The sequence below is a fragment of the Setaria italica genome, chromosome VI (genome assembly GCF_000263155.2).
Source record: "Setaria italica strain Yugu1 chromosome VI, Setaria_italica_v2.0, whole genome shotgun sequence".
Lineage (NCBI taxonomy): Eukaryota > Viridiplantae > Streptophyta > Magnoliopsida > Poales > Poaceae > Setaria > Setaria italica.
Genome location: NC_028455.1, coordinates 406,671 through 419,006, shown reverse-complemented (window position 1 = coordinate 419,006; position 12,336 = coordinate 406,671). Strand labels below are relative to the sequence as shown.

The following is a 12,336-nucleotide window of genomic DNA, read 5'->3' as shown; positions in this document are numbered from 1 at the left end:
CAAACATGATCCATGCATCGATGATCAATCTTACTACACTCCTATAGTATATTAGTAGTTGATAATTAAGTACTGGCATTATATTTGTTAACCATGCATGCATTGCTTGGGAGGGAGGGCCAAAGGCAAAGGCAAACAACCTAACATACATGCCCTTTGATTTCCCCAATCAAATCCAAATCCCTCTCTCGTCCTCCCAAACCCCACGAGCACCTAGGCGGCACTAGGCTCTTGTTAACATAACATTTAGGTCAGTTACTAAGATCGAGAACTTGGTAACCATGCCAGTTGAGTATCATGGGGATGAAACTAACTTCCCTTCGTGATGACCTTGCCAAATCAACAGTTTTACTGATGTGGCAACAAATTTAATGTTCATGACACTCCTACAAAACTCCTATTAAGACAGGTCTTACTCCTACTTGGACCAGTTCCTTTCCTTGGAATCCTACTCTAGTTTATTTTGGACTAATTAAGCACTCTAGTTGCGGCAACAAAATTGGAGTAATTAACCACCATCATTGGGGACGACCGTGGAATGATTATGTAATCGAGATGATCCGAGCCCTTGATCGTGCGATTAGACGGCCGATGAGCAACTGAAGATTTGAAGCTTTGGCATTAGAGTAGTAGTAAGGAGGAGAAGAAGGGGAGGCAGGGCACGGGCACATATCCAGGCATGATTGCTGGGAGGCCCCGTCCCGGGTGAAGAGGGAGGGATGCCTCAAAAGGCGGGGAGGCGCTTGTAGCGGCCAGAGAGATTTGTACGGGTACAAGGAGACCCATCATTCCAGCTAGGCTGCTGCTGCCGCCATCACCCCTGCTTCCTACCTTGAATATACCCAATCACTCATTCCTCTACCGGACTCTAGTAGCTCTAGACTCTAGGCTGGAAAAGACAAATCTCTTGGACTCCCTGCCCGCCTTTGAAACTTTGTTTGTCCTACAAGTAGCATCTGTGCTGTGCATGCATCCACAGTTTAGGAGTATTTGTTCAACAACAACATAAACGCTCAACAAACTCAGATGACCAAGATGTATAATAATGAGTTTTATTGCCTACACCTACTAGCTACTTGGTGAACAATCTGGGCTTGGTACAGACATTCCAGCTAAACCCAACACAACACGGCGTTGCATTGCATGCATGAGCAAACAGAGCAAAGGGTGGATGATCCACCCCCTGGACCGACAGAGGAGAAGCAGCACGGCGACCCCTGTCTCGTTTCATCTCATCTCATCGTAGTAATGGAGTCATGAGGAAACAGAGGAAAGGAAGGATGGATCGATCGAATTCAGTCCGATTCATCATCTCCTCAACAATCATCCTTCCCCCTGCGCATCAGACACCCCATCATTAGCAGGAGGCATTACACGGCCTCCTCTTCTTTTCCTTGGCCTTCCACTCCCATTGTGGATGGAGTATCTATAAAACCCAGCGCCCAGCACCATGCACACCAGCTGTCACAGTTCTTCCACCAGCATCCCAGCACCACCAGACACCATCAGCAGCAATGGCGCACGGCGGGTTCTACTCGGCGATGGCGCACGGCCTCGACGCCCTCCACCGCAGCCCGCACGCGTGCCTCTCGGCTCCCTTCCTCCAGCAGGCCGCCTCCCTCCTCCGCTCCCTCCACTCCCAGCTTCTCCACGTGGTGCAGCGCCTCCACCTCCCTCCCGGCGAGCGGTGGCTGGACGAGTACATGGACGAGACCTCCCGCCTCTGGGACGCCTGCCAGCTCGCCCGTGCCGGCGCCTCCGCGCTCGACGCATACTGCGCCTCCGCCGCCCGCGTCGCCCCGGCCGTCCACGACTGGCTGCCGCTCTACTCCGCCTCCGCCGCACCGCACCACCACCACCACCACCACCACCACCACCTCATGCGCGCCATCAACGCACCCAGGCGACACGCCGCCGGACTCCAGCAGGACAACCGCGCCCTCGCCGACGCAAGGCTCGACCCGGCCTCCCTCCTCCTCGACGCCCGCTCCCCAAGGGACTTCAAGCTCAACGCCTTCAACGGGTTCCGCGGAGTCCTCTACGCCCTCCGCAACGCCACCTCCTTCCTCCTCGTCCTCCTCATCTCCGGCACCGTCACCTGTCTCCCCGACCTCCTCACTTCTTCTGCTGCCGCTGCTGCCACCCACCAGCACCTCCGCGCCACCTCGGGCTACGTCGCCTCCATGGCGCGCCTGCGACACCGCGTCGCCCAGGAGATGGGACTCCATCCTTGGTTGCAGCGGGTGGTGGGCGACCACCACTCTACATCTACTGCAGGCATCATGATGTACGAGTTCCGCCAGGCCCGGGCAGCCATCGACAGCCTCAAGCAAGACTTTTGGACAGGGTCGTTCGCATGGGGGGCTACTGCGACCACGACGAGATCGCCCAGAGAGCCGAGATCATCAATGGCTGGGTTGGGATGCTGCGATCGGGAGCCGAGAGCCTCATCGTCGAGCTCGACGACTTCTTCGACGAGATCGTCGAGGGCAGGAAGATGCTCTCCGACCTCTGCAGCCATCGCTAGCTACCTGAAACAACAAAAAAAAAGTTCAGCTCAGCACTTCTTGTATGCTAGTACCGGCCCGTAGATACAACAAGACTAACTACAATTCTAGCTAGGGAACCCAAGGGAAGGTGCTTTTTTGTTTGCTTGTTTTCCTTCTCCATCTGGTTCGATTTGAGTGCGCTGCTGTGCTGTGTTTACTCTCTAGCTGCTACCATTCTAGTAGGGTCAGGGTGTCCATACTTGACTCGTGCATGCAGAATCGAATCATGATCGTCTTTAATTTGTATGCTTCCCTAGTTCCCCTATTTGCCAGAATCAGAACCAGAACCAGAACATATCTATCTCTAGCATTTTTTAATACAACATATCTTTTAGATATTATAATAGTTGATGGTGAAAAGGAGAATCTGCAAGCGCCACCAATCAGACCTCGGAAAAAGGAAAACCAACTCTTTGTACCTTTTCTATAACTGGAAAAGGGCTATAGAGATGTGGCCAACTTGTTAGACATAGGAGACAAAAAGGAATGGAAAAAAACAGAGGGGAAATTAGCCTTTATAGTTGTCATTCTTTTTGCTTGTTTTTGTTTTCGATGGTAGGCTTATGCTTTCATTATCATGGATCATATCGCCCCAACAGTTCAAGAATATGCTGAATGGTAGCGTAAAGATTGCTCATGTTGCTAAGATAGACAACAAGGGAAGGAACTAGAGAGATGGTACCTTTTGTGACCTTCGTGAGGTTCTTGTCTTGAGATGCTTCTCTTTGATCTCTGAAGACAGTCACCATTTGCTTTCTGTGATGATGAGAGAAACAGCCTTCTGGAACTGGAACAGGATGATCACCTTGTGGACCTCTTGTGAGCCAACCAAAATCAGCTTCTGCGACCGGTTGAAATGCCAAATTGATTGACCTGTGCCTTCCAGAGCCAAAAAGCCAAAAAGATAAGATACATCATGGTAAGCAGCAGCACCGCAATCCATATTCCACACTTTGGGGTTGGGACGCCGCCTGTGCTGGGAAAAGCTGACCTTCATCAATCCACCAAATCCAATGGCTCTTTCTGAAACAGACACAATGATCACTTTTTCAAGCAGGTTTTGGTACTTCTTCAAGCAGGTTTTGGCACACATGAAAAGCTCTTGCCATCAGCTCATTGATCAGGATTATAGTAATATAACCCCCAACTGGACATTATCCTCCATGCACATCACCAGGCAGCTACTTTCCCCAGGGAAGAAGTCTGAAAATGAACAGGACAAAACCAAATTAAATTTTTATCTCTGAAGATCTAAGAACAGTTTTGGAGTATACATATCGCAGTAATATTCCAGGAAAAGACAGAATATAGAACAAACAAGCAACTTAATCTCACCCATAGAATTCGTTTTATGAAAGAAAATAGCTAGCAGTATGGACCGTACCTGGTGTTCTGACAAACTTGTATACTGTACAGTAGCAAAAAAAAGTGAAGGGGGGCATACAGGAAAAACTACATTGTACCGTGTGCAGCAAGATCAGGAGCATTATGCTGCTCCTCCCCTTCCAGATGCCAGCAGCCACATTGAGGTAAATAGGACAAAATGGTACTCAAATTGATCTAATTCAACAGCGATAGAAAATTTCTATCTTGGACAGAAGACTGCTTCAGACTCTTAGGTGATGGGTCCAAAAAATGATCATATGAATTTTTTTTAATTTCACTATAATAATTGTGAAATTAACAATGAACATTTGTATAGGTACATGTCTTGTGGACCTCACATGCCCCAACAATTTGCCTAAAAGCTGCAAACTTTTGGATAGATCAACAGTGAGGTCCTCCTATGTACACCATTTTACAAAAATGAAAAATTAGCCAAATGATAACTGAATAGGCTTCAAGAAAACTGCCAGGAGGTCCTGCATAGGATCAGGCACATGCCTCAGCCTCATTTGGATGCTGAAGCAGGCTATCACCATTCTGGACTTCTACCGACTTGTGATTGCTATGACCAATGGATTTGCACTGCTTAGAAGGAATATCAGGACTCCAAGTGTCTGGAACTGTGAGGAAGTACTTTGCCATGAACTTCCTAAACCTTTTCTTGTACTCCCTGGGGGAAATTACGGTTGGTGAAACATTCTTGGGTACTACCAGAGAAGTCTTCACCCATGTCTCCAGTTGTTTGTCCCAAGTATATTGTCTCAGATAATCAATGATGCCAAATACAAGTTCGTGCTTTTGTTTATCCACTCCAACAAGAAGAGAATAGTCCATGACGTTGACCGACTGCAAGCACAACAACTATGTTAAAAAAATATTTTTGCTGAAAAAACATAATTACAAGTGATTTGTGGCAAAGATATACATACAGTGAGAAAAGCCGTGTCATTCCAGATAGCACGCTGCAAAAGATGCTTTGTTCTTCCACCAATATAGATTGGAGAAACACCCATGTCCTCAACATAGTTTTGGTCCAGGTAAACAGTGTCATGATCATTTGAGTCAGCAACGCGACGTGAAAAAGTAGCGCCTTTGAGGTCATAAATCCGTGAAATATTGTGGCCAAAGAGAAGATTCTCCATCACCATCAGGTCGATCTTTACCTCTTTGCCATGCCTAATATGCTTAACCTGTAAAAGGCAAGTGAGACCACATAAAAAAATAAGCCTGGAAGATGAACTGAAATCAAGCTCGAGCTGTTGATATAAATTACCTGATAGATTCCTAATATTTTAGCAAGACAAGTTTGGCTTCCAGTGTCCAGGGAATGGAAAACATGCTGGAAGTAATGAGGAGCAAATTCAATAAATGATTCAAACTCTGTTTTCTTGATTTGCTTAATGATAAACCTGTCATCCATTGTCTTTGCAAAAAATGCCTTGCTCTTTCCACCTTGAGCATCCCACTTTTTACAGCGGCTCAAAGAAGTAATATATGCAAGCTCAGATGGGCAGCACTTCTTTCTTAATTCATAGAATTCATTAGCATATATACTAGTGACCGAGTATTTGCCTCTGAAAGTTACTTTCCCGTTGACGGTTATTTCTGGATGTGCTGGAGACAATAAGGATGAGCTATCATAACCAGAGAAATCGTCAGATGCAATTGACGAGATAGATGACAAGCTAGCTTCAGATTCTTGAGATCCAGTAGATGACCATTGTGATGAGCTGTACGAACTTGCAGACATAAAACTAAAAGATTTCTCCATCGTTCTAGCATGCTCTCCCCTGTAGTTCTCCATCTCATTCTCGAAAGAGGAATCTTTTAAATGGTGACGTTCATCAGACATGGCAAGAGCACGAGCTATTATGCTTGATATCTCATCCTCCTGTACACACAGAATATTACTACCTGGACCAACTGTGAACTGCGGAGGGTATGCATCGTCTTGCTGTTCAAACAAGGGAGGCAGGTAAGATGGTTTATAATGGTTAACGATTTCAAATTCATCCAAATATCCATCTTGAATGTCATTCCTATAAGCCAATTGAGATTCATCAATTGGATTCCAAATCCACCTTTCTGTGCTATCCCAATATTGATATTTGAACTGTTGGGGACTGCTAGATGGCTCCTGTTCCACAGGTATTGTGTCTGCCACTGTAACATTTCTCTGGACCCCCTTCTCATTGGATATCTCAAAACAAGGAACTTTGGGGGCTTCTGTTGTGCTATCTACATCTATTTGACTAGGACCAATGGAAGATTCTTCATCTTTACTGCCTCCATTGCAAGAAAGTTCAGAGTTCCCAGCTTCCAGATTTCCATCAAGCGAGGGTGCTCCAGTGTCACCTGATTGATGGTCAAGGTAAAGTTTGTTACTTGCAGACTCAGTGACCCTTGCTGCCACAAAAGCTGTCATAGTTTCATTATATGTGAATCGACTGATTTTCTTACCAATTTCAAAGTTGCCATCAGAAATCTCGTTCACAATATCAGCAGGGTTCTTGCAATTAGCAGCAGTTTCTAGCCCAACAGATTTACAGTAGAAAAGCTGATGTAGACGACGGTCCCATATGTAAAGTCTGAGTAGAAGGTCCTGATAGGACCAATTTATATTCAAAAGTTCTTGCACAGATGAGGATGGTCTCCCATTTTGGTCAATGGCCTTGTCCAGAGAACCCTGCATAACGATACAGATATTGACAAACTAATAAACAGTAATGAAAAGAACAATTATGTAGGACCTATGATAACAGAAATTAATGCAAGGGTACCTACCTCAAAGCTAGCCTTTTCTTTGATCAACAACTCTTCGAGTTCAGCAAAGTCCTTAATAGGGAGTGAGAGGCCACAATTGATTGCAACTCTTATCACATCAGAATGTTCATTCTTCAACTTTTGTAGCAAGGTTGCAACCTTAGAATAAAGTGTCACACCTCTAGCATGAACCTTGAAAGATACAGTATAAAAGTTAGACACCACTGCACGTGAACTGAAGATAATTAACAAACGAAATGGTAAAGAGAATAAGCCATACATGTCTCCTTTGCCCTTCGAACCAATCCTGTCTGATGGGGTTGATGAACTGGAGAGTGGGTTGTGGTTTGCAGGTAGTGTAAATTTTAACTGATGAATACCGGAACATAGCAACTCTAGAGCCCAACCTGAAATCAAAACCAGATGTATCCATCACCACACTGGAAAAACAATAGTTTCCATGGCAATGCCATGCTACAGCCTAAAGGCTAGCAAGGAGTTAGTTCTATTTAAATCATTTGTATGTGTAAAATGTATATATGCGTAGCATACCCAAAAAAGCGCAAGCAATCCCTGTTCACCAAATGTCCACATATGGATAACCTTCTGGCTGCAGAATGGCTTGAAAAACTAAGTTCCAGGAACTTCCCAAATGAGAGATTGCGCGCTTCAGCTGATATTAATACTCTTGGAGTTGATTTGGATATCCCATGTTCGTGATCACATCTTGAGCACCTAGTCCACATCCATATTTTTCCTTCAGATTCGCCAGGCAAATGGTGTTGGGGCTCAAGCCGCTTCACTAGCACGGTCAAATTTCCATTTCGATGAGTGTAGGAGTACATGTGAGATTCTGGAGGCTCTCCACATGAGGAGCAGCTCAGTTTCTGCTAGAATAAAAAATTAACAAGCTGAGTCTTAATCTTAAACCAATCAAGTTGTATTACTAACGCAAAATATGGCTATTTCACGTAAGAGCAAACACTGAAAGAAAACGAAGAAAATAGTGCTACCTGATTCTGCAAAATATCTTGCAAATACCGCCCCAATGACACATCAAAATTCCCATAATATTTTATACGGGTTAAATGGCTCTGTTCACAAATAATCTGCTTTTCTGTGCACTGGCTAGACATTAAAATCAGTATGCTGTGAGAATCAAGTGCTTCATCAGCTTGATCGTCATCAACATCTCTCTCTTTGATAACAATACTGGTGCCGCTATGTGCTCCGTTTTCTACCGTAGCAGGTGATTCTCCACTTTTATCACTTGCAGAGGAACCTGTTTGCATGATTGCTTGAGTAATCTCTTGTTTCTGGGTACCATTTGTGGACTCCTCATTTTCACTGGAAACCGCAGACTCTTCCACCTTTGGAGTATGAAAACCATTACTAAGAGTTTCTTGACTGGATTGAACCCTGACTTCTTTCTGTTTATCATTTGTCTCTTGCAATGACGTAACAGGTAAATAAATATTCTGGTGACATAAATTGTCTGCAAACAATTTCCTCAGCGGTCCTGGGACTCCTGATGCTATCCTCTCAGAATTAGTGGATGGACTTGAGTCATACCGGATGCTTGCACCTTCTTGAAGATCAGAGCTGCTGGTTATTGAACTCGGCGCATCTAAATTTCTTGGAGATCTCAAAGTTTTGTTCACATCGACATAGCTATTAGAAGTGGGATGGAACAATCGAAGTGCTGGAGAGTCATCATGTGAAGGAAAATTAGGGATAGCACCACCAAGAGCAGCAAGATCAAAAGCAGTTGTTGATAGCCCTTCCATAGAACTAACAGAGTTTTCTTTTGGAATATTTTTATCATTAAGAAAAACCCTTTGATCTTCAAAGAAAGAAGTTTCAAGGATCAAGTGGTATGCTGCAAAGACTGTGAAGTGCATGACTTGCTTGACTTTCTTCAATTCTTCGCTATTTGCTCCTTTGAGCAATATCTGAACGAGAAAGAAACCACAGTTACTGTAAATATCAATCCAAAATGTGTAAAATACTAATCAGTTTGGAACTTGCTATTTAATCAATTGAGTGTTATCAGTGCACATCGAATGTACTGAATTGAGTATAAGATGAGTGCACACTATACATACCGTGCAGCCCAATGGACATGGAAAGCCTTCCAAGAACATCAATGTTTTAGATGGCACCTTTCCACCCTCACTGGTGGTGTTATGCTCCTCAGTAAATTTCTCGATATGGAAGTAGTCACATTGCTTCAGCTTTGGTTTGTTTAAAAATTCTGAAAAGGAGATTATGGGAGAACCCGTACAACGTGCAATTCTCTCTAGCCGGTTGAGCTTCATATCAAGAATTAGCGTGACGCCTTCTTTCAGAAGGAGTTCTTGTATGTTTCGTGAAACAGTCTTCTCAACCATAACAACATTAGGACTGCACATCTCCATCATTTTACCAATAGCTCTCTCCAAAAGGTCCTTTTCCTAATTATTGAAGGCATAGAAAATAGAAATGTGTTATCCCTCAATGCAACAATACAGAGTAGGTTTACTATTTGTGTGCATATAGATATGTGAAGTCCAACCTGATCCATTGAATTAAATGATGACAAACCGACATCAGAATGCCCAAGGACTCCTTTGAGAAGCAGAAGCCTAGGACTGTGGTAACTGGTCGGCATGTGCTTATGAGCAGCATTCTTCTTGAAGACTAACCCCTTGATCACCTCACTGCAACCAGTACATTGCCAGGTGAAGGGATACAGTTTGAAGGTTGAACCAAAAATAGAAACTCCATTGGTCTGAAAACAAAGGGTTAGCTGAAAAATTGTATTCACCTTTGCCGGCGAGTACCAGATGCTATGCATTTGACCTTGATGTAAGATCCAGGATCCATGTCCTTTCCCATGGTACCGTCAGGTTTAATAAGTAGCGCTGCTTCCCATGATAGGGAGGTGACGATGTCAAGCCAACTGTCGCTACCCTCTTCCTTGGAAGAAGAGATGCCAGCAGATGCCAGGAAGCGGCTTACAAGTATCTTGAGCTGGCCATTCATAGCTTCTAGCATCGCCTTCTCCCGCTCCTCCCTCGGATTGCTCGGGCTGGCGTCATGTTCCTTACCAGGGGACGGGAAACTTGAGTGGCCCCACTTGATCCCGTCGCTATAATCATCGTCGTCGAAGCTCTCGGCCTCATCCTCCTTATCTGCGGCCTCAGGTGGCATCCAGATGGTATCGTTTAGCAGGCGTGAAATCTCCGTATCACTGCCTTTGGTACTCTCAGCCCCATCAGAATCATCCCCAGACTTGACCGAGTGGTTGTCAACAGAAGATGCAGATGGATTGCGGCTCATCCCGCCATTTCTGTGCCATGAAGCATTGGAGGTAAAACAGTCATCTGTGGATGGATGCTGGTTATTATTGGTATCCCCAGGCTGATTCTGTCCGAGATGATGTGGTGCATGCAGACTGCGATGGTCACCATTAGCATGTAAAACCTCCGACGCAGCCTCCCTGTTTGTTGGGCAAGAATAAAGAAGATGATAATTCAGGGGCAGCATATACCTGTGCTATCTATTGGGCCATCCAAAACTAAATAAAGCTCTAGTGCAGGCTTAGCTGGTTGGCAAAGAAACAAACAAGTGACCGATGCATTCGTGCTGCAACATACTAGGGGAGAGTAAGTATTGTGCAAAGAGATCCAACTAACATGATAATACACCTGGCTGAGCAGGAGCAGAGTCAAACATTGAGGCAGGTGGCGCACAGGACTAGATTAGTTAATCTGAATGGGTTACAATCCAGAGGAGGCTGAGGAGTCCAATGGAAGGAAGGGCAGAGACAGTAGTAGTACCTGGTTGCGTGGTGGTGGTGCTGATCCATGTCGGAGCACATTGCCTGCGGCTGCGGCGGCGGCTGTCACATGCCCTTGCAGGTGCTGGTGATATTCGGTTCTGTTGGGGCGCGTGGAACCGAATCGGCGCGGGGCTCAGAGCCAGCCTGAGCGGAAGCGGATGAGATGGGATGAGATCCCCCGCGCCCGCCCGCCTATGTATCTGCTGCTTGCTTGACCTGGCGGCAACAGCAGCAGACCCGGTCAATTAAACTTGGAGAAGACGGAAGAGTTGAATTGGAGCGCATTCATATTGGTTAGTCACCAAGAACAAGTAAGAATCAACTCCCAAATCGATTGGGGAATTCTTGCAAATCCGTGCAGGCGATCGCCGGGAGGGAACCCCCTTGACTTGATGATTAGAAGTAGATATTTACTGGTGTAGAGATTTATGAAATCGAAAGCAGCAGCAGCAGCAAGGAAGGTGGTGGCGATGAATCCAAGCAACCCAAGGAAGCAGCAGCAGAGGGAGGGAGGGAGGTGGAAGAAGGGCCAACCTGCCAGCCTCGCCTGCCTGCCCCCGGACTGGAGCGAGCAATAATCGAAAACAAGATCCAAATAGTATTTGCTAGTTTATACAAGCACAAAACAAATTTAAAAAAGGGGGGGAAGGGAGGTGGCCCAGCTGTGCTCTTTGGGGGGATTAACGAGGCGGACGGCAACACGACAAGAGAAATTCACGCCCCCACCCCAGGCGAAGGGAATGGAATCCAATGACACACACCGTACCGGTGGATGGTCCGGTCATGGCGGAGGAGGGGGGAGGGGCAGTGCCGTTGGCTTCTTACCTTATTATTACCGGTGGAATCGATGGAAGTCCTCTTCGTCTTCCCCCGCGGGTGGAATTGGAACGGAATCCAATCCTCGGGGGGCTGGTTGGCTGCGTGCGCGGCGGGCTCTCGCAATTAGCGGCGGCGCTGGAATCCTCGGCGGGGCGGCGAAAGAGGGAAGCGCAGGGAGGAGGAGGACGGGAAGAAGACGCCACCCACGGCTGACCAAAAGAAATTGAAATACTACTACTCCTGCTTGTTATTATTCCTCCTTGTCGCCGCTACTAACTTCTTCGTGCTTCGGTGGGCCCCACCCACAACTATCTTCTATCTATTCCCCCCTTTCCTTTGATTTTTTTTTCTTATTTTCTCAAGTATGCATATTTATTTAGTTAGTTAGTTATGTAGTAAATAAATAAATCAAAATAATTAGGAAGTAGCAATAAATGGTAAGCGTGCGCCGACGCGGTCAGGTCAAGGTGTCCTCCTCCCCACCTCACCACCGACTCGACTGGAGGGGAGGAGGTTGGTGCCGCGTCTGTTCACCTTGGTAGGCAACCCTGACCCTAACTTCAACTTTCCTATTGCTCAGACCAAATCAAACTAAAACTTGTTGAAACTGCAATTTAGGGCTGTTTGATACTAGAGGTTAAAGTTTAGCCATTATCACATCGAATGTTCGGATACTAATTAGGAGGATTTAACATGAGCTAATTATAAAACTAATTGCAGAAACCCTAGGCTAATTCGCGAGACGAATCTATTAAGCCTAATTAATTCATCATTAAATGGTTACTGTAGGACCACATTGTCAAATCATGGACTAATTAGGCTTAATAGATTCGTTTCACGAATTAGCCTCCATCTGTGCAATTAGTTTTATAATTAACCTATATTTAATACTCCTAATTAGTATCCAAACATCTAAGGTGACATGTGCTATAATTTAGCCCCGGCAGCCAAACAAGCCCTTATAGTATCGCAACAGTACATCATCCGTTTCACACA

The 12,336-nt window shown here is 45.6% G+C and overlaps 1 protein-coding gene and 1 pseudogene across 3 annotated transcripts; one reads left to right on the top strand and one right to left on the bottom strand.

The window, feature by feature from the left end:
* The first annotated feature begins 1,424 nt into the window (after positions 1–1,424).
* On the top strand, positions 1,425–2,789 carry LOC101753555 (annotated as a pseudogene).
* A 1,380-nt stretch (positions 2,790–4,169) lies between these two features.
* LOC101753149 (1-phosphatidylinositol-3-phosphate 5-kinase FAB1A) lies at positions 4,170–11,568 on the bottom strand. Of its 3 annotated transcripts, XM_012847053.2 has the most exons (13): positions 11,347–11,567; positions 10,520–10,737; positions 9,505–10,179; positions 9,253–9,397; positions 8,804–9,151; positions 7,712–8,650; positions 7,251–7,585; positions 6,979–7,105; positions 6,720–6,890; positions 6,396–6,621; positions 5,209–6,290; positions 4,865–5,125; positions 4,325–4,781 (listed from the first exon to the last, which is right to left on the bottom strand). In XM_012847053.2, the coding sequence occupies exons 2-13, from the start codon at positions 10,558–10,560 to the stop codon at positions 4,422–4,424; spliced, it is 4,710 nt and encodes a 1,569-aa protein (XP_012702507.1). In that variant the 5' UTR covers positions 10,561–10,737; positions 11,347–11,567; the 3' UTR covers positions 4,325–4,421. The 3 variants fall into 3 exon arrangements, with proteins under 3 accessions (XP_012702506.1, XP_012702507.1, XP_012702505.1); XM_012847052.2 differs by having other exon boundaries at positions 4,170–4,781; positions 5,209–6,621; positions 11,347–11,568; XM_012847051.3 differs by lacking the exon at positions 11,347–11,567 and adding an exon at positions 10,824–11,065 and having other exon boundaries at positions 5,209–6,621.
* Between the last annotated feature and the right edge of the window lie 768 nt (positions 11,569–12,336).

Bases quoted from the DNA above. Each gene is read 5' to 3' on its own strand.
- LOC101753149 (XM_012847052.2), bottom strand. From the start codon at position 10,560: ATGTGCTCCGACATGGATCAGCACCACCACCACGCAACCAG. The intron at 8,651-8,803 runs GTATGTATAGTG...TTTCTCGTTCAG, and splicing joins CATGTCCATTGGGCTGCACG to ATATTGCTCAAAGGAGCAAA. The intron at 7,586-7,711 runs GTAGCACTATTT...TTATTCTAGCAG, and splicing joins AAGATATTTTGCAGAATCAG to AAACTGAGCTGCTCCTCATG.